At 55.7% G+C, this 20,518-nt stretch overlaps 1 protein-coding gene across 1 annotated transcript in view; it reads left to right on the forward strand.

Annotated features, from left to right (window-relative positions):
* Rnf213 (ring finger protein 213) overlaps nucleotides 1-20,299 on the forward strand; it is a 73,849-nt gene extending 53,550 nt beyond the window's left edge. The window contains exons 48-68 of the mRNA XM_048366903.1: nucleotides 186-399; nucleotides 501-691; nucleotides 2,013-2,132; nucleotides 2,535-2,645; nucleotides 3,465-3,707; nucleotides 3,968-4,049; nucleotides 4,993-5,027; nucleotides 6,367-6,461; nucleotides 7,825-7,987; nucleotides 8,771-8,951; nucleotides 10,705-10,796; nucleotides 11,646-11,897; nucleotides 12,996-13,128; nucleotides 13,655-13,738; nucleotides 13,902-14,082; nucleotides 14,248-14,449; nucleotides 16,093-16,170; nucleotides 16,533-16,727; nucleotides 17,238-17,327; nucleotides 17,412-17,590; nucleotides 18,538-20,299. Of these exons, the coding sequence (XP_048222860.1) occupies nucleotides 186-399; nucleotides 501-691; nucleotides 2,013-2,132; nucleotides 2,535-2,645; nucleotides 3,465-3,707; nucleotides 3,968-4,049; nucleotides 4,993-5,027; nucleotides 6,367-6,461; nucleotides 7,825-7,987; nucleotides 8,771-8,951; nucleotides 10,705-10,796; nucleotides 11,646-11,897; nucleotides 12,996-13,128; nucleotides 13,655-13,738; nucleotides 13,902-14,082; nucleotides 14,248-14,449; nucleotides 16,093-16,170; nucleotides 16,533-16,727; nucleotides 17,238-17,327; nucleotides 17,412-17,590; nucleotides 18,538-18,691 (3,075 nt within the window). The 3' untranslated portion in view covers nucleotides 18,692-20,299. The remainder of the gene's footprint in view (nucleotides 1-185; nucleotides 400-500; nucleotides 692-2,012; nucleotides 2,133-2,534; nucleotides 2,646-3,464; nucleotides 3,708-3,967; nucleotides 4,050-4,992; nucleotides 5,028-6,366; nucleotides 6,462-7,824; nucleotides 7,988-8,770; nucleotides 8,952-10,704; nucleotides 10,797-11,645; nucleotides 11,898-12,995; nucleotides 13,129-13,654; nucleotides 13,739-13,901; nucleotides 14,083-14,247; nucleotides 14,450-16,092; nucleotides 16,171-16,532; nucleotides 16,728-17,237; nucleotides 17,328-17,411; nucleotides 17,591-18,537) is intronic.
* Nucleotides 20,300-20,518: the final 219 nt, after the last annotated feature.

A 20,518-nucleotide genomic window follows, 5' to 3' on the forward strand; every position in this document is an offset into this window, starting at 1 on the left:
ACACACACACACATGCACGCGTGCACACACAGAGCCAGGGTTAGAGCTTAAGGGGTAGAGCACTAGTTGTGAGCATAAAAACCTTAGGGATCGCTCCCAGACCCTTAGTTCAAGCCTCAGGACTGGAACAGAAAAACAACGGGAAAAGAACTCCACGCTTTTGTTCCTTGTTCTGTGGTGTATAGGACTCCATGCACGAGAAGACAAGTGCTTTGTCCAAAAGCAACGAGCTGAGCCACCTGAGAGAGGAAGGCCATTTTCTTTCGACGTATTTCCCCGGGGGAGGAGACCCCGAAGCGGCCCCCCCGGCCTCGGTGGGGTACCTGCAGGAGGTGGCCAGGATCCGGCTGTGTCTGGACAAGGCTTCCGACTTCCTCTCGGAGCATCAGGAGGGCGGAGGCAGGTGTCCGCAGGGGTCCACCTTCCTGGGGTTCTGCTCCCCCTCCCCGAGCCGGCCTCGCCCCGTCTGAGCGCCCCATGCCCTTCCCCTCCACCCCCAGAGCTGGCCGAGGGCAAGCGACGCTTCCTGCGCCAGGTCGAGCGGTTCTGCACCCGCACCGGGAACGACTGGCACCGCGTGTACCTGCTGCGGAGGCTGTGCAGCCAGCGCGGCCTGGGCTTCCTGCAGGGCCTGACCCGGCGGGGCCACCCGCTCCGGTGGGTGCTCCCCCCACCCGTGCTCGCGGAGCAGGTGAGTCACGCGCGCGGGCGTGGGGGGGGCCGGCCTGCACCCCGCACCCTCCGCGCTGCCGGAACTCGGCTCAGGGGGCCAGATCTGTGCTGGCTGGGCCTTTCCTCTGGGTGTTCCCCTCCCCCCTCCCTCCTCCCCCCTCCTCCCCGCCCCCCCCAGGCACCTGCCAGCCCCAGGCCCGCCCCAAGTTCCTTTCATCAGCAGCTTCTCTGGAGAGTCTTTCTCCTTCCTTCCTTCCTTCCTTCCTTCCTCCCTCCCTCCCTCCCTCCCTCCCTCCCTCCTTCCCTCCTTCCTTCCTGCCTTCCTTCCTTCCTTCCTTCCTTCCTCCCTCCCTCTTCCTTCCTTTTTTCCTTTCTCTCTTTTTCCTTCTTCCTACGCCAGCACTTGAGGGTTTAACACGGGCAAGGTACGCTCCCTAAGTTCTGACACTCAAGACTCGTGCTCTACCGCTTGAGCCGGACCTCTACTTCTGGCGTTTTGGTAGTTCATTGCATATAAGAATCTCACAGACCTTTGTGCTCAGGCTGGCTTTGAACTGCCCTCCTCAGATGTCAGCCTCCTGAGTAGCAAGGATTCCAAGCGTAAGCCATCAGAGCCCAGCTCTTTAGGGACTGTCTAATTCAATTGGACATAGAAACGAAACAAATGTTCCTGTGCCCTTTGCGTCTAGCAAGCTGAATTGCTTGCAGAATTATCCTTTATAACTGGCAGGCAGAGCAGGGATTCTGAGGAATAAGACAGTATGGCTTTAGGAAACTTCTCTTTGACACCTTTCTTGGTGCTTATAAGTTAAATATCAAATAAAATGATATGTCAGTAAATATTATCTTAAACCATTACGTATTTTAATAATCGTAATAAAATATAGTTTAAATAATATTTAATATAAATGACATAAATTTAATCATTGTGATCTGAGGTTCACAATTCAAAGTCCTCCCAGGCAGGAAAGACTTCTCTCCAATTCATTGCCACCAAAAATCTGGAAGTAGAGCCGTGGCTCAAGTGGTAGAGGGCTAGTCTTACGCAAAAAAGCTCAGGGACAGGGACCAGGCCTCGATTCTAAACCTGAGACCAGCACGACAGCAACAACAAAAATGGCCTGGCGCCTTTACCTGTTGAGGACATTTTTCCCAGCTCTCCCTGCCGCACGATAACCCCAGACGCCTTGGGTTGATAACCCCAGTACTCCTTGGGTTGATAACCCCCGATGCCTTGGGTTGATAACCCCCGACGCCTTGGGTTGATAACCCCCGACGCCTTGGGTTGATAACCCCCGACGCCTTGGGTTGATAACCCCCGACGCCTTGGGTTGTTCAAGGATACTCAGGGCCAGATGGATGCGTTCCTGGTCCACGGGGAGGAGTACAAGGCTCTTCGTGACGCGGTGGGCAAAGCCATGCTCGAGTGCAAGACCGTGGACGTGGGACGGACGCTCAAGGTAGGACGGGCTGGGAGCGGCTCCGGGCAGGGGCCCCCCTCGGGGCCGTGTCTCCCCGGTTACCCTCAGATGGGGGTGGAAGGGCCCTGAGGGGGACCTCAGAGCCGTACCGCGCGTCCACGCCGGATGCCCGTGGCCCCCGGGGTGCCCCTGTGTGGGCCTCTTAGAATTCTCCTCCTGGTTGTTCTGGCTCCTTCCTCCGTGTGTGGCGCCCCGCCTGTCACTGTGCTGTCGGAAGTCGGATACCCGGCAGCTCCGGCCCCCCGGGGTGTCTGCCGTGTGGTCGGCGCCCCCGAGACGCTGCTCCAAGCCAGCCCAGGCGTCCGGGCGGGCGGGACTTGGCACATGCAACCCCCCCGGGGGTGGCCTTTGCGCTCACACGGGGCGCCCCGTTCTCTGCAGGCCTCTAGGAGCCCCAGAACTCGGCAGGCCGCCCTGCTGCTGCTGGCGCTGTACCGGGAGGTGGCCGCCCTGCACCGCTCCCCGAAGCCCAGCCTCCGCCCCAGCCCCGAGGTGAGCCGTCCCTCGCGGGGCTGAGCCTCCAAGCCTCACGCTGGGGAGGGTCCCAAACACCAGTGAGGCCCCCGTGTCCAACCCCGGATAGATTCCCCGCAACCCTCTTGTGGGGAAGGACAATTTCCCGTGTGGCCCAAAGCAAGCAGGATTCCAACTACACGCCGAGGTCAGCAACACAAGAGAATGTCTGCTGAACTAAAATCCCCAACTTGGTGTGCAGTGGTTTATCTACCTATGTTGCCACGAACTTTTTCTTCTCTCAAAAAGTTCCTCTGGGGCTGGGAATATGGCCCAGTGGCAAAAGTGCCTGCCTCATATACATGAGGCCCTGGGTTCGATTCCCCAGCACCACATATACAAAAAACGGCCAGAAGTGGCGCTGTGGCTCAAGAGGCAGAGTGCTGGCCTTGAGCAAAAAGAAGCCAGGGACAGTGCTCAGGCCCTGAGTCCAAGGCCCAGGACTGGCCAAAAAAAAAAAAAAGTTCCTCTGTAGTTGATGACAATTTATCCACATTGACTTGATATTTGGTGGGTATTTGGTCATCAAAATGTATGAGCAGCCAGGAGCAGACTGAATTCTCAGAGGAGCACCTGTTGGTCTTGCTATGCAGCCAGGTGGGCCTACAATTCACAGTCCCGCCTCAGTACCATGCCTGAATAGAGTATTTTTCCTTAATGTGCTTACAGTAATTCTCCAGCGGTTCTGGGTTTGAACTCTGGGCCTGGCTATACATATGTTGGACATATAATTGTATTGCTACTATTAGCTATCTACTTTTGGGGGTGTACGTTCATGCCAGGCCATTCTCGCTGCAGCAATGTGAGGCTATGAGCAGATTCATCACGGAGAGCAAGCTCCTGGCTTCTCAGGAAGTCAGGCGCTTTGCCACATCCCTCGTGGACAGTACGCTGCCCCTGCTGAGGACAGGGCCCGGTGACAGCGGCCTCGAAGGGACAGTGATAGAAATGGCCATTCACACCGCCTCGGTCCTTCTCTGCGGGCAAAACAAAGCACTGGAACCCTTGAAGAACCTGGCCTTCTCCCCGGACAAGATGGTGGTAGGTGCACCTCCGTTTTCTCAGTAACTATGAGAATGGTTCCGTGCCCTCGACAGTGGAGACGCGCCTTTTCCTTTTCCTTTCAGTCCCCTGTCTATCTCTTTGCCCCGCTGGGCCCGTCACTGTGGTGGCCTAGTCTTGCGCTGCCCTCGCTGCGCCCCTCGGAACGGCCCTGCGTCCTTTCCCCGGCGCCTGCGCTGGGCTCGGGCTGGCCCCGCGTGCTCTTACCCGTTCTTCTTGCCTCTGCTTTGGCCTTTCAGGATGCTTTCCTTCCAACCATGCCTGAAGACCTGCTGGCTCAGGCGCAGCACTGGATGGCCCTGCAGCAAGTCAAGTGGTACAGTGAGTGTTGGGACGGGAGCTTCGAGCGTCACGCGGTGTGCAGGCGTGGGGTTGCACTGGGGGCCCGGGGTTCTGCCTGGAGGGCACAGACAGCAATGGTCCAGGGAGGAACGGGCCGGGCCACTCAGGAGACAGGGCCCCGGGACACGCTCAGGCACATCCGAAGTCCACTCACCAGAGAGCCCGGGCGACAGTGACACGACCCGCAGTGTGGTGTGGGCGACGCCCTGGCCCTGAGTAAGTCACCTCTGAAAGGGAGCTTTGGAAGTTGGCATAAAACACGTTCATAGCCGGGCACCGGCGGGCGGCTCACACCCCTCATCCAGCCACTCAGGAGGCTGAGCGCGGAGGACTGGGGTTGGAAGCCAGCCAGGGCAGAAGAGCCCATGGCATCCTTATCCCAGTGAACCAGCAAAAAGCCTGAAGTGGAGATGTGGCTCAAGAGTGAGAAAACTAAGAATACCCAGGCCCTAAGTTCAAGCCCCGGTATCAGCACCAAAAATATCATCCATTAAAGCATGCTCATAACTCAAGAAAAAAAGTTCAAGAGAACAAAAAGATAGGGTCTGTACAAGACTCTGTCCCCAGGGCCTCCTGAGCTCTGCCCGGTTCACTTCTCATCCAAACCTCCATCTCTATTTCATGTATCAGCCTTCTAAAGCATAGGAAACACCGATCAAGACGCTGTCCTCTGTTCATCACCTTGATCGTAACAATTAAAGGAGGACACAAGATGCCACCCCTCCTGCCCCCAATTTACCTGTCATCTCATTTTCCCCCGTGGGCTGCCTCTCCTGAGCCCTGGGCATGGACCGGGGAGCGCACCCCGTCGTTAGGACTCTCAGCGCAGTGCTCAGGCCTGGCCCCGTGCCACCTGCGGTCAGGACCAGCAGGCAGGCACAGGCCCTGGAGGCCAACACATGTCTTCTGGCTCTTTCCACAGCCTGTCCCAATGGCCACCCGTGCTCTGTCGGAGAGGTGAGTCTTGGTGTTTGGGACAGGGCTTGAAATGCACTCCTCCAGCTCTGCAAGACGCCGTGCCCGGATGATGGCGGCGGGGGGAGCCGGGCGCCCTCCGAGGGCTGCTCGGGGGGTTCCGGCTAAGCGCTAAGCACCTGCCGCCGTGCTGCCCTCCACAGTGGACACGGGGCGGCCATGCGGCCTGCCCAGGGCCAGGAGCAGCCCTTCCCTCCCCTGCTCCCCTCCCAGCGGGGCCGAGGATGTCTCCAGACACGGCCAGAGAGCCAGCTGTGGGCTGGAAGCCACTCCTGGCGTCCCAGCAGCCGGGGCCAGTGACTCCGCCTGGAGACTGACTGCAGGCTGGCTAGACGGCCCACGGGTGACTAGACGCTAGACGGCCCACGGGTGACTAGACGGCCCACGGGTGACTAGACGCTAGACGGCCCACGGGTGACTAGATGACCCACAGGTGACTAGGCAGAGAGGAGTCCCGACTGGCAGCAGAGGGCAGGAGAGGCGCACAGGATGGGTGGGAGGACTCCAGGGTATTGCCCGGGGCCTGCACACTGTGAAGCCGTCTTCCCCGCATGCACCTCATATGCAAACAAGAGCCCTGGGAGGCAAGTGCTCGTGACAGCGCCTGGTCTTCCTGAGCCTCACTTCCTGGGCCAGGCCCTGAGACGGAAGCATGGTGTGCCCAGATGTTCTCAGCCCTGGGGTTGTGGGGTCTGGGGCCGCCCTTGGCTCGGTCTGCTGTGGACGGTGAGAGGCCGGGTTGGCATTCCGTCTGACTGACACTGGTACAGCTGAGGCTTTGGTGCTTTGTGGGGGAAGTGGATGTCAGGTAGTGAAGTCCTCGAGGCTAGGGTGGCAGATGCAGGAATGGCAGTGTTGGCCAAGGAGGAATTTGTGAAGGGAAGGTAGAAACTGTCCACCAAGGGTCACTCTATCCAGATTCAAACTTGTCATTCTTCACTTCTGAAGAAAGTAGAAGTGTGGCCGGGCCTAGTGGCTCACACCTATAGTCATAGCTATTCAGGGAGGCTAAGATCTAAGGATCATGGTTCAAAGCCAGCCCAGGCAGGAAAGTCCATGAGACACTTACTTCCAATTAACCACCAAAAAAGGCGGTCGTAGAACTATGGCTCAGGTGGTAGAACGCCAAGCCTTGGGTGAAAATCCAAGCGAGAGCTCAAGGCTCTGAGTTCAAGCCCCAGGACCAGCACAAAACAGAATAAAATGAAAACCAAGTGTGCATTTTCCCATAGTCAACCCGCATGCAGTAGACACCCACGCTGTCCACCTGCCTCCTCCACCGCGGCACTGCGCGTGGACCCATGCTGTCTGTCTTCCCCAGTGCGGCCAGCCAATGGAGCAGAGCAAGTGCCCGGACTGCGGAGCTCTGGTCGGAGGCATCGACCACAGGCCTAACCCCGGCTTTGAGGTGATCGGGTACGTGAGCGTCCACCCCTTCCCCGCAGCCACGCCCGGGGCCTTGGCGCTGCTTCTAAATGGATACCAGCTGTTGCCTGATTAACTCCCAGGCACAGGTGGACCTGTCCTATTGGGTACCAAACAGGTGCCTGATTGACGGGGACACTTAGGTCTGTGAGACTCAAAACTGGGTGTTTTGATGTCTCCGCAGATTCTGTCTTCCTGGTAAACTAGCTTAGCTTCCGCCTGGGTTTGCTTTTTAAATCTGAGAAGAGTGAAAGACGTTCAGTTGAATCTAGTCATCCTTCCGTGTGTGTGAGGGTTGGGTTCCGGGGTCCTCGCACCCCCACAAGCCAAAACCCACCAGTGCTCCAGTCCCTTCCATGAAATGGCACCCTGTTTCCATGCAACCTGCATGCATGCACACATCAAACCTGTACATGTCAAACCACCTCTGCTAGCGTGCAAACACCTGCGCACAACAAATACAGCCTCTGATACTACTGTTGACTTGTGATCGCTCAGCTCTGCGGGTCTGGAAAGCCCACCCTACTAGACTTCAGAATGTAGATCAAGATCTCCTGTCGCCAGCTGGGCTCCGGGGCTCAGGCCTCCAATCCTAGCTCTTCAGGAAGCTGAGATCTGAGGATCGTGCTTTGAAGCCAGGCTGGGCAGGAAAGTCCCTCAGACTCTTAACTTGAATTAAGCCAGAAGGGGAGATGCACCTCAAATTGTAGAGCACTAGCCTTGAGTAGAAGCATTCTGGAGTGCCTAGACTCTGAGTTCAAGCCACAAGACCAGCACACACACACACACACACACACACACACACACACACACACACAAATAACAGTACAGATGTGTTCTTGCCATCCTGCCCTTGTCCCCAGATGTGTCACCCGTGCTCCCCCGGTGACCAGTGGCCTGTCTGCCGTCACTGCACCCTTCCGGCTCTTACATAGGCTGGTCTGGTCCCTCCACACACCACCCAGACGTCCTTCCATCTCTGATATTTTTGCCTTGAATATGTCACACTGTATCTTCCATCTGGGTGGGCCTGGTACCACATGTTTTTTACCAGTCCTTGTTTCCCAGTTTCTGGTTTGGGAAGATGAGAACAAGGTGACTCTCCCCGTGTGACCCAAACCAGTTCCCCTGAGACAGGTGCAGGGCAGGCACCGGCCCACGCCTGACACTGAGCGCCAGGGTGACCCCCGGAAGCGTGGGCCAGGGGCCTCTGTAAAGGAAAAGCCTCGCGGCAAGCCGTGTGGACCTTTCTGTAAGAACAGGAACTCCGAGCCCGCAGGATGGGGGCTGGGCCGCAGGGCTGGGGGGCGCCTGGCACCCCCGGTCCTCACTTCCCTTCTCCTGTCTTTTCTAGGGACCACGTTGCAGACAGGACTCAGACTGGCCACGTGTTAGGAGCCCCGCAACCCGCTAGTGTGGCCGTGGCATCTGATAGACCGCTGTCTCCTGTGGTCTTCCTCCTGCTCCGCTTACTCACTCACCTCACTATGTTTTGGGGAGCTGCCCAGAGCCCGCAGGTGTGTGAGCCCCGCCGCCACCGGCCGGCTCTGCCCTGGGCCCTTCTGTCCTTGCCACCCCTGTGCCCCTGGGGTCTGACACTGGTCCCTCGAGCCACAAAGGAGCACAAGATTTATAGATCCCCTCTTTCCCCACCATGCATGTGATAAGAGAACTGCTCTTCAGATTACAGAAAATGGGCTTGAAATGTTTTTTAGCCTGGCATTGGTGGCTCACACCTGTGCTCCTGTTTCCCAGGAGTCTGAGATCTGAGGATCGCAGTTCAAAGCCAGCCCAGATAGGAAAGTCCATGAGACTCTGTCTCCAGCACAAAAGCCCAGAAGCGGAGCTGTGGCTCAAGTGGTGGAGCACTCGCCCTGAGCAGCAGAAGCTCACAGACAGTGGCCAGGCCCCGCGTTTAGGCCCCGGGGCCAGCACAAAGGGCCTTGTTCACAAATACCAGGCGAGAGCCCTGCGCGAGTGGCCACACCCCGCATATATTTATTTTTAACTAACAGCCAGCAGCTGTCAGTAACGAAGGGCGCGAGTGGCACCCCAGCACTCTGTGGGTGTGGACGGGGTCATGGGGCACCCGAGAGCACCCCATGTCACCGTGCACACCAGGGCGTGGAGAGGCTGCTGGGGAAGCCAGGGGGCTCCCGCACATTCCCAGTGCAGAGGGCGGGCAGGGCGGGCAGGGGCGGGCACTGCACCCGCCTATAACATCGCCGCCCCCCTCCCCCCCCCCCCCCGCTTTCACAACTCGCTCTGCTGCCCGTGTCCCTCTGCCCCGCGGCCCACAGGCGGTGTTCCGCATCATCAAGCCTCCGGTGAGGGACCCCCAGGGCTTCCTGCAGCAGCACATCCTCAGGGACCTGGAGCGCCTTGCCAAGACGCTGGGCAAGGGCGCCGACGAGACCACCCACGCCGTGCACGCGCTGCTGGGCAGCCTCCTCGGGGAGCCGCGCCCCGCCTCCCGCCTGAGTAAGGCCCGCGGGGGGAGGGGGAGGGGGGAACTGACCTCGTGGACGGCATCCATCCTCCACAGCAGGGGTGTGGGGAACACCCATCCTCTCCCACCATCGGCTTTCCAGAAAACACTCGGGCTGTGCTGTGCGCGGCCCCGACACCGTGCCCACGGGTGCCACCCACACAGCACTGGGCACGCTCAGCTGATTGTCCTGCTCTGAGCAGTTACAGCCATTACGAAAACCAAGGCCTTGTTGCTAGGGACCGAGCCCAAGGTCCTTCCGACGCGTGCGAGGCAAGCGTTTAGCTACATCCCCAGCCCCGCGAACCTCCTCCACAACCGCCATTGTGAGCGCCGGGCACGGCCGGCTCCTCGGGAGGCTGAGAGCTGAGGCCCGTGGTTCAAAGCCAGCCTGGGCAAAAAAATCCCATTAGACTCTTCCAATGAGTCGCCAAAAAGCCAGAAGGGGAGGTGTGGCTCACGTGAAGGGGCACTTTGAGCAAAACAGCTCAGGGAGAGCACCCAGGCCCTGAGTTCAAGCCTTTAGATTGGGGTGAGGCTTGGGGGACAGACCAGTGCCAGTGGCTCACGCCTGTAATCCTAGCTACTCACAAGGCTGAGATCTGAGGGTGGAGGTTCGAAGCCAGGCAGGGCAGAAAGGTCGGTGAGACTCTGATCTCCAATAAACTACGGAGTGGCGTTGTGGCTCAAGTGGTAGAGCGCTAGCCTTGAGCACAAAGAGGCTCAGGGACAGCACCCTGAGTTCAAGCCCCAGGACCAAGAGAAAAAGAAACATTGAGAAGGTACTGTTACTTAGTTGCCAGTTTGTTTATTAATGTCGTGTCTCATAGTGAGCTCCTGGACTCCAGTCCTTGAAGTGACAACGTTATTTACAAACAGTAATTATATTAATAGCAATTAAAGGGGGGGGGCAGTAGCTGAGAGCCGGTGCCCCAGGAACTGGAAGCTGACCTCACTGATCATGGGGGCAGGGGTGCTCTCGAGGACCAGCTAGGTGGTGATGGCAGCAGTGACTGTTGTCAAACACTCAGGTTAACTTAGGAAGCTATCACACCACCCCCAGGATTAGCACCCAATCCATCTCTCCGTACTCACCATACGTAGGCTGCCATTTTCTGTTTCTGGGCTTTGGGTTGTTTTTACCCCCAGCAGTAGTAGGGTTTGAACTCAGGGCCTTGAGCTTGCTAAGCAGGCGCCCCAACGTTGTTACTCATCTGTTATTTTCACGATAGGGTCTCAGGTCTGCCCAGACACGCACCCAGTCCCTGACCCGTCTGCCTTAGGCCTCCTTCCTTGAGATGATTGACACGTTGAGATGGAAGCTCACAGACTTTTCCGTCTGGAGCCACAATCTTCCCCACTGCAGCCTCCCATGTCGCACAAACGCTTCTGCCCAGTGGGCCTCAAACCATAGTCCTCCCGTTCTTAGCCTCCCGAGAGGCTAGGATTACAGCTGTGAGCCATGTATTTGTTTGGTTGGTTTTTGTTTTTGTTTTTTTGCCAGTCCTGGGCCTTGGACTCAGGGCCTGAGCACTGTCCCTGGCTTCCTTTTGCTCAAAGCTAGCACTCTACCACTTGAGCCACAGCGCCACTTCTGGCCATTTCCTGTATATGTGGTGCTGGGGAATCGAACCCAGGGCTTCAAGTATACGAGGCAAGCGCTCTTGCCACTAGGCCATATCCCCAGTCCCTGGTTGGGTTTTTTTTGTTCCCTGGGCAGCCTATACATTTTTATTTTCTTTACAGGGCCATTAGATTTTGATGCAACATGGTCAACCAAAGGACAGAGGAACAATTGGGAAAAATACATTGAAGCTCTTCTTCTACCTGAGCTGAACGTAAGTGCTGTGGTCAGCGCTGCTCAGCTGCTCTGTCTGCTCGGGGCTGAGGCCTCTGGCCTGGTCCCTATTACTCTGCGGGGGGTGGGGGGGAAAGGAGGGGTGGAGGGGCACACATGTGTACCAGGAGCTTGAAGTCAGGAACTGGCACTTGCTAGACTTCTTCACTCACAGTTGGCATTCGACACTGGAGCCCACAGCTTTTCTCTGATTGATTGGAGATAAGAATCTCAGGGGCTGGGAACATGGCCTAGCGGTAGAGTGTTTGCCTCATATACATGAAGCCCTAGGTTTGATTCCCCAGTACCATATATATAGAAGTGACGCTGTGGCTCAAGTGGCAGAGTGCTAGCCTTGAGCAGAAAGAAGCCAGGGACAGTGCTCAGGCCCTGAGGCCAAGCACAGGACTGGCAAAAAAAAAAAAGAATCTCACAGACTTTGCTGCTCAGGCGTGCTCAAGCGTGAGTAGATAGGATTACAGGATGAGCCCCCAGCACCTGGCTTTTTCCTACTACTTTTTACAATCGGGTGTGAGAGTAAAAGATGAAAAAATAAGCTGTTGCGTAGAGGCCTACCAGGAATATACTGATTGATACCCTAGACTGGTCAGTCCTCTGTTAGACAAGGACATCGCTGAGAATAACTGAGCTTCAGAAAACAAAGTCAGGATGTAAAAGAAAGGCAACGAAATACAGATTTCTGAATCCTGCATGTTTTGAGGAACCAAACAATCCATACTGATGATCTCAGGAATTTTAGCAAGTGAACACCCAATGATGGTCAAGGTGATTTGCGCCACTGCTGAGGTCAGCAGTGTAGCCAGAATTTTACAGCTTTTTCTTCATTCAGCATCTCGATAAAACCCTGCTGGATGTGCGTGATATCATCAGCCAAGATGAGCGGATCAGCTCTGACCCTGTGGCTAAAATCATATATGGAGACCCAGCCACCTTCCTGCCCCACCTGCCCCGGAAAAGTGTGGTTCACTGCTCCAAGATCTGGAGGTGCAGGAAGAAGATCACCGTTGAGTATCTCCAGCACATTGTGGAACAGAAAAATGGCCAAGAAGCAGTGCCGCTCCTCTGGCATTTCCTCCAGAAGGTATGTCTCCTTCGGGCCGTCTGCTGCCCTTTCTCCAGGCCAAAGCTGGTAGCAGGAAAGTGTTGGGGAGACTGTGGAAGGCTTCAGACTCAGGGGAAACACACAAGTTGGGGTTCCTGGAAATCTGTAAAGAACCTGAAGGCAAAAAAAAAAAAGAGAGAGAGAGAGACAGAAGACTGCAGGATTTTGTATTAGTGCTGAGATTCCTCTTGGACACGCTGAGAATGCTCAGACCCTAGGTCTGTGGAGTGACACCAGGAATCGGGCCAGCCACCAGGGTTACTTTGTTTGGTAGTAGTCATTCTAACTGCTGTGAGATAATATCTCATTGTAGCTTTGAGTTGCATTTCCCTGGTGGTTAATGGTATTGAGCTTTTGTTTTTCAAGTGGTTTGTTGCTCATTTGTATTTCTTCCTTTATTTTTATTTTTTTGATGATCTGGATTCTAATTGGATTATTAATTTGGTTTTGTTGTTGTTGTTTTATTTTCTGTATATTTACCTCTGTCGGATGAATAATGGGCAAATCTTTTCTCCCATGACTGGTTTTCTCTCCACTCTGAATTATTTCATTTGCTATCCCGTTTGATGTAATCTTGTTTGTCAACCTTTGCTTTGGTTTCCTGTGCTCATGGAGTCCTATTCACAAAATCTTTGCCTACCCTAGGATGTCTTAAAGTGTTCTGCACTTCTTCTAGTGGTTTAGAATTTGGGGTGTCATGTTTCAGGTTTTGGTGTGTTTGAAGTTGCTTTTTGCATGGGGTCGGAGCTGGCGGGCCCCCTCCCCCAGCTCGGGCCCCCCCCCCCCCCAGCTCGGAGGCCCCCTGCCTTCAGCGGGCGCGGACTCCGATGCCCACCTGTCACCATCAGCTTTAGAGGGTCAGCTGTTCTATCTGTCCATCTTCCGTCCTGAGCACGCTGACTAGCGTCTGACCCATTGCAAGCCATCACAGGTGCCTGGAGAAAGACGGGGTGATCTCCCTCCCATTTGCAAGCGTCCAGGTGTCTCCTACTTACAACGGCCAGGGTGCTCCCCCAGCACGGCCCCCCGCCAGTCCCAAAGTCACATGCCCATCACCTTCTGCCTGCCTTCCTCCAGGAAGCAGAACTGAGGCTGGTGAAGTTCTTGCCCGAGATTTTGGCTCTGCAGAGGGATCTGGTGAAACAATTCCAGAATATTCCAGAAGTGGAATTCTGTTCCATCCGAGGCTTTATTAGCAGTCACAGTTCAGGTATGACTCTGCTCCCCACTCCAACAGGTACTTAACCAAGTGCTTTCAGAGCGTCTTTCCACGGGGCTGGGAGTGTGGCTTAGTGGTAGCGTGCATGAAGCCCTGGGTTCGATTCCTCAGCACCACATAAGCAGAAAAGGCTGGAAGTGGCGCTGTGGCTCAAGTGGTAGAGTGTTAGCCTCGAGCAAAAGAAGCTTGGGGACAGTGCCCAGGCCCTGAGTTCAAGCCCCTAGACAGGCAAGAATAAAAAAGGGGGGGGTCCCTCCAGGGAGGTGCAGGCTACTGGGCACTATGGGTCCTAAGGATGAGGTGAGGGGGCCCTGAGTCCCACATATACAGCGGGCTGCCGCAGCTGGAGACCCCCGCTTCCTCCTGGCGCTCAGACTCGGCCCTGACGAGGTAACCGGGAAGGCAGAGTGGTGGGTACAGGTCGATCGGGAGCTGGTTCTGTCCAGGGCCTGCCACGGGGCGGGGGGGGAGGGTGGATCGCTCCCCTGGGCGCTGACGCCGGGCATTTTGTTCACAGATGGGCTGCAGCAGCTCTTCCACCGCCGGGTCGCCGTCTTCCTGTCCACGTGGAACGCGCTGAGGCGCTCCCTGGAGACCCACGGTAAGCGCGGGCGGCGGCAGGCCCAGGAGGAGAGCACCCTGGTGGGACCCCTAGCCCTCCCGAAGCCGGGTGGAGAGGGTGGGGGTGGGAGCTTCCCCCCCCCCCCAGCCTCCGGGCCTCACCTCCCAGCCGGGCCTCGCCTCCAACCGCCCCGTCATTCCAGGGGAAATCAAGCTCCCCACGGACTACTGCCGCGCTGACCTGGACCTGGACAGCGAGTTCGAGGTCATCCTGCCCCGGCCCCGGGGCCCCGGCCTCTGTTCCACTGCCTTAGTCCGCTACTTGATTCGCCTCCACAACGAAATCATCTACTCCGCGGAGAAGTTCTCCAAGGAGAACAACAGGTAGGGCGCAGGCCAGGCCAGCAGGGCCCTTGGGGCCCATGGCGGCTGCCCCGGCGCCTTCCCCAGCAGACACCCCGGGCCAGCTTCACCCTAGGGCTCCCCCACCTACCCTGGACTGCCCCGGCAGACATGGGGGCGGGGCCCAGCGCTGCGCTGTGCCCTCAGCTACTGCGTGGACGCCTCGGAGGTGGCCGACCTGCACGTCATCACGTACGACGTGGAGCGGGACCTGATGCCCGTGATCCTCGCCAACTGCCAGTACCAGGTGCAGCAGGGCGGGGAGACCCTGCAGGACTTCGACCTGGAGAAGATCCAGCGGCAGATCCGCAGCCGCCTCCTGCAGGGCAAGCCCCGGCTCACGCTCAGGGTAGGCGCTCTCAAACACGGCGTCCTCTGTGGGTCCTGCGGGGAGCGGGGGGGCCTCGGCCGTCTCCTTACCCGGGGCGTCCACGACCGCTGCCCGACATCTCCCCCTCCCCCTCTCTCCCCTCGTGGAACCTGGAGGCTTTTTGGGTGGTGGTTGGTGGAGGGGGGCCTGAGGCTTTAACTGGGGCCTGGCGCCGTCCCTGGGCTCTTCAGCTCAAGGCGGGCCCTCTACCACTTCGAGCCACAGCGCCACTTCCCATTATCTGGTGCTTCCCTGGAGATAAGCTTCATGGACTTTCCTGCCCAGGCTGGATGTGAACTGCCATCCTCAGATCTCAGCCTCCTGAGTAACTAGGACTACATGTGTGAGCCACCAGTACCTGGTGGACCTTGAGTCTTTTCTTTTATTTTTACACTGTGCAAAAACATATTTTATTTACAGCATAATTATTCACACGTACAACACTCAATAAGAGCATTTGTATTTCTTCCCTGCCTCCTACTCCATCCATTATTTTGAGTTAAACACCTGGAAAACCTTTCAGAGGCAAGTAAAGCAGGTGCAAGATGATCAACTACTTTTTAATTTATTTATTGTAGCTTTAAATAAGCACCAAGCAATCACTATCTGTATCAAGACTTAGAACATTTTAATGCCTCAGGAAGCTCCCCCTCTACGCCCAGGAGCTAATAATATTCTGACTTATATTGACAGATTTATTAAACAATTGTCTTAAAGTGTAAATCCACTTCTCAGATAATGAAAACTGAAGGTATCTGTGGTTATTGCGAAATCTATCCAGCCAAAAGTCCAACACTCATTACAATGTAGTTTAACAGTAATAAGTTTTACAGTATATCAATTATAGACCTTGAGTCTTTTTTTTTTTTTTTTTTTGGCCAGTCCTGGGCCTTGAACTCAGGGCCTGAGCACTGTCCCTGGCTTCCCTTTGCTCAAGGCTAGCACTCTGCCACTTGAGTCACAGCGCCACTTCTGGCTGTTTTCTATATATGTGGTGCTGGGGAATTGAACCCAGGGCCTCATGTATACGGGGCAAGCACTCTTGCCACTAGGCCATATCCCTAGCCCAGACCTTGAGTCTTGATGGACTCATCATTTGGCAGGACAGGTTTGAACTCAGGTCCTGGTGCTTGCTAGGTGTTTGCTCTGCCACTTGAACCACATTCCCCGACCTTCCGTCTGGGTTTTCTACCGGTGTTGATGGCACCTCCACCTGGCGCCCCCCTCCCGTCAGCTGCGTTATGCCCCGGCATCCTTACCTCTCCCCGTTGTCTTCAACTAGGCTGAGAACTGACTGACCCAGACAGTTTCTATGCCTGCTCACAGGCCTGTCGAGAGGTTTGTGGTCTGTGCATGGTTGTCAAGGAGACACAGGAAGTAGGCTTTCTTGGGGTACCGCCTTCCCCGTGGCAGTGTCTTTGGGGCCTTGCTGGGTAGACTGGATTCCTTGTTCTGCCCTTGTCTCTAAAAGTGTGGCAGAACAGAAGCCACTGAGAGCTACCGGTGCCCCACTGTGCTCACCGCCTGGTGCTGCCACGGGGTGTCACCAAAGGACGTGCCTGCCGCCTGTGGAAACCCCCGGAATGGAGTTAATTTCCCAAACCTCTTCTTTCTCATGGCAGGGGATCCCCACGCTGGTATACAGGCATGACTGGAACTATGAACATCTCTTCATGGACATCAAGCACAAAATGGAACAGGTACCCGTGACAGCGCTTGTTACTTGCAGGGTGGCACTTCCACCAAGGCGACCCCACCCCGTCCCTGGTGTCTCCCGTGCACATTGGGCTCCAGGGGCTCCCTGTGAGCCCCGTGTCCTCCGCAGGCAGGCAGGTGACTCCTCGCTTGGGGGAGGGGGAGATGGGTGGCCGTGGTCGCAGTGTCATCCTGGGTGGTTTCGAGTGTGAACGTCAAGTCTATATCTGTCAAATGTCTGGCGACATTGCCTGCATGACAGAGGTCCCTAGAGAGCGTGCCTTGCCTCGGCCGGGACAAAGCCAAGCTCTTCCCAGTAGCGGGGAACAAGAAGCCCCCCCTCACCCGTCCTCCCGTGCCCGCTCAGCACCCGCTCCCCAGCTCCGCCACCAGCGCCATCGGTGGGCAGCTGCAGTCCTACAGCGACGCCTGCGAAGCACTGTCTGTCGTCGAAGTGACTCTGGGCTTCCTGAGCACGGCTGGAGGAGACCCCACAATGCAGCTGGACAAGTACGTCCAGGACGTCCTGCGCATGGGGGACCAGATGAGCCCCGTCCTGAAGGTAGGCCTTGCCCGAGGCATCCAGGGGAGCCAGGAGGCAGGCGCCCCACGAGGGGGGTGGGGGGCAGTGGCCCAGGCCTGGCATCCGAGCGACTCTGAGAGCTGAGAGTCAGCCCTGGCAGACAAACCCTAGAGTCTCTTCTCCAGTTCGCCAGCAAAAAGCAAGCACTGGAGGTGTGGCTCAAGTAGTTGAGCATCGTCCCTGAGTGAAGCAAGCTGAGGAAGCGTGCAAGGCCCCGAGTTCAAGCCCTGGCACTGACATAGAAAGAAAACAATTAACACTGCACCCTAGGGACAGAAGTCAGCCAGGGCCCGGCGCTGAGTATCCCGGTGCTCTGTGATGTCACAGCTCTGCGCCCGCGAGGGGCTGAGTGTCCCACCGGAGCCCGGCACGGCTTCCTGGGGTTCGCTCTAGGACGGCCCAGCTCTGCCCCACCGCAGGCGGGTGGGATTCGCGCAGGGGTGAGCGGTGCGGGCCTCTTCACCTCCAGCCCCGCTCTGCTCCTCTCAGGCCCTGAGCAGATGCCAGCTGAGACACGCCGTCGCCCTCTGGCAGTTCCTCTCCGCGTATAAGTCAGAGCAGCTCCTGCGCCTGAAGAGAGTGAGTCTGGCCTCTGCCTTCCCAGGATGGAGGAGCGGCACCCCCCTTCCCTCCTACCGTTATTCCTGTTTGTCTTCCCCCCAGGAGCCCTTCCGGGACTTCAGTCAGCAGTACAAAGCAGACCTCAGCCCAGAGCACGCCAGGCTCCTCCGGGCCTTCCTGAACCTTCCGGGCCTGGATGCCTTCCTCCTGGAGCTGCACGAGATGATGGTGCTGAAACTCAGGGGCGCCCAGAGCCACAGCAGCTTCAACCCCGACTGGAGGTACGGGCTGCGCGTGGCGTCACACGGACCCTTCCTCTCACGTGGGTCCCTCGCCACCACACCTGAGCTCTGGCCACCTTGGGATTAAAAAAAAAGATCCCACCTCTGATCCTAGCTACCCAGGAGTCCGAGCTGTGAGGGTCCAGGTTCCAGCCCAGGCAGGAAGGTCTGTGAGCCTCTTCTCTCCAGTGAACCACTAGAAAACCAGAAGTGGACCTGTGGCTCCAAGTGCAAGCCTTGAGCTGAAGAGCTCAGGGACAACTGCTAGGTCCCCCCAAAGCCCCTGACCCACAACAAAATAATGCCAACTACGAAATACACAGCAACTTGTTCTACTGAGAACAAGTGAGCTATGTCAAAGGAAGCTGTAGAAAAAGACACACCAGTGTGCAAAGGCTGTAGGAGAAAAACAGTATTTTCCATGTTTTACACGCATGGCAGCCTACTGGCCAGAGTCTGGCCTCAGCTGCATTTCTCAGTGTACTAGGGTGGCCAGGCACATTTATCACTCATTTCCCATCCTCTGGATTATCTCTTGACAGCTTTCGACTATTTGCCATTCTTTTAATGATACAGACATAAATAATGTAAATGTAAGTTATACATATATGTGTGTTACATATATATCACATATAGCAATGTATACATATACATTCATATGTAGCATTTCTTAAACTTATTCAGCAAGTGTTGACTGTCCTGGACTTACAATGTAAAGAAGCCCCCTTGGTCGAGAATTTGCGCTTTATTAATATGAGACACAGGAATGCTCTCTGGGAATGGCGAAGTGGCGGCTTTGCCCGGGCTGGCTCCATCCACCCGGCCCTTGAGCATGGAGTCCAGCCCACGTCAGGAGCTCGGCGCTTCCCCGATCCTTAGCACCAAGGTATCCCCCGTGGCAGAAAGAGCCGCTGCCTTATAAACACCCTCTCGTTCTTTCTCTGCAGTCTGAGGGACACTCTGGTAAGTTACATGGAGACGAAAGAGAGTGAAGGCCTTCCAGAAGTGGCCTCCCAGTTCCCAGAGGAGATCACCATGTCCAACTGCATCTCCGTGTGGAAAGCAGCGGCCGCCAGGAAGCAGGAGCGGCAAGGGCGGTAGCACGGCTCCCCCTCCCTTCCCGTCAGCCTGGATCCCACAGGGACTGTGGCTGCCCGTGCTCGGGAGAGGGCCGGCGCAGCACGGGCTCGGGGCAGCATGCCCGGACGAGCACACAGCTGTTCCTGAAACACGCATCTTCTGAGACCTGTGCGTCAGGAGCTGAGAGGAAGAATGACGCTGGAAAGCAACGACCTCCTGTGCTTCCCAGGAGGCAAAGCCGTGCTGCGGTCAAGGTCCCACCGGCACGCGTGCCTCCAGCCCGCCTGCCGCCTACCTCGTGACCGCTAGGGACGTGCGTCTTCCTTACATCATCACTATTGGGAGGGAGAAAGCTCAGGACTACTCATCTCCCTTCTACTGTTTGTGCATACCTGCGCACACGCACTTGTGCATACACACACACACAATCTCGTTTTCTTCTCAGTTCTTTAACTTGATACTGTCCATATTTCTTGGTTTCAAAAAAAATATGAAAACGTGGTCCTTGCCTCCCATCTTCTCACTAACCCAAAGAAAGCCAGGTGTCTACAACACTTCTTAAAGCCCCATGAACAAGGGCTGAGCCGGGCCTCACAAATAAACCACTGCCAAGGTCCTCAGGACCAGAGCCAAGTGCCAGGAGGAGCCTGGCCTAGCGTTAGGGGTGTTCTCAGTCTTCGCTTCCCTTGGATAAAATGCACAGGTGCACTGGCCGCCAAAGCTCCTTCCAACTCCAGGTCTTGAGATTCTAAAGGAAAGCTTACCAACGTCAACTCTGACTGAAGGCGTGTCTGGGCAGTGCTGTAGGGCACTGTCTAGCACAGTAAGCACAGTCTTGGTTATGTCTCAGCATCCCAAGTTTATGGCTATCTGGTCTGAATCACAACCAAGGATGTGACTTGAAGTACAACGTCGTTTACATTTCTGAAGGAAAAGAGCCCCCCTTGACCTTTTCTCATAACCACTGTCTCTTGTCAAGTTTACGTGGATATCCTTGATGTGTCTGGACTAACTCATGTGCCTGACAGCCCCGCCCTAGTTCATAGCGAGATCAGGACAACCAGTGTGGCTGGAAGTGACACTCACATTTCCTTCACATACTTTTGAAATGCGTTAAGAACTCAACCACTCTCAGGCCCATCTACTAAATTATTTTTTTGCCAGTCCTGGGGCTTGAACTCGGGATATGAGGAACTTCTTTTGCTCAAGACTACCACTCTACCACTTGAGTCACAGCGTCACTTCCAGCTTTTTCTGTTTATGTGGTACCGAGGAATCAAACCCAGGGCTTCATGCATGCTAGGCAAGCACTCTACCACTAGGCCACATTCACCCACTATTATTTTTTAAAAGATGTTTCATTTTAATATGTTTTGCTTCAAAGCCTTAACTATGATATCTAGCATAACTATACTTGCCATGTTTTAATAAACTTGAATTTTGATGAAAAGGAATACTCTGTGGCCAGAACTTTAATTTATGGCACAAAGACCTCGGTTGGGCATTTGAGAATGATTTTGGTTTTCTATGGAAATGTTCTTGCAGGATTATTGTATCCATGAAGTATAGGATTCAGAACACAAAATGTATGCCACTGTTTAGACTGTAAACCTTTTCCCTGGACAGCACAGACCTGCTTGTCTGGGGTGGAGCCAGCCACAGATAGCCAGGCTTTAGCCTTGACCCAGAGCAAGCCCTCTGCCTAAATGCTTTATTGCAGATGGCACAGCGCTAGCCGCTTGCGAGTAATGATGGCACTGTGAAATGCGGAAGCCTTTTGGTAATCAGAAATAAAGGTGGTAAAAGAGAAACAGTACTCACGCTGTATACTTTTTAAAAAATGATCCT

This window comes from Perognathus longimembris, chromosome 17 (assembly GCF_023159225.1).
Source record: "Perognathus longimembris pacificus isolate PPM17 chromosome 17, ASM2315922v1, whole genome shotgun sequence".
Classification (NCBI taxonomy): domain Eukaryota; kingdom Metazoa; phylum Chordata; class Mammalia; order Rodentia; family Heteromyidae; genus Perognathus; species Perognathus longimembris.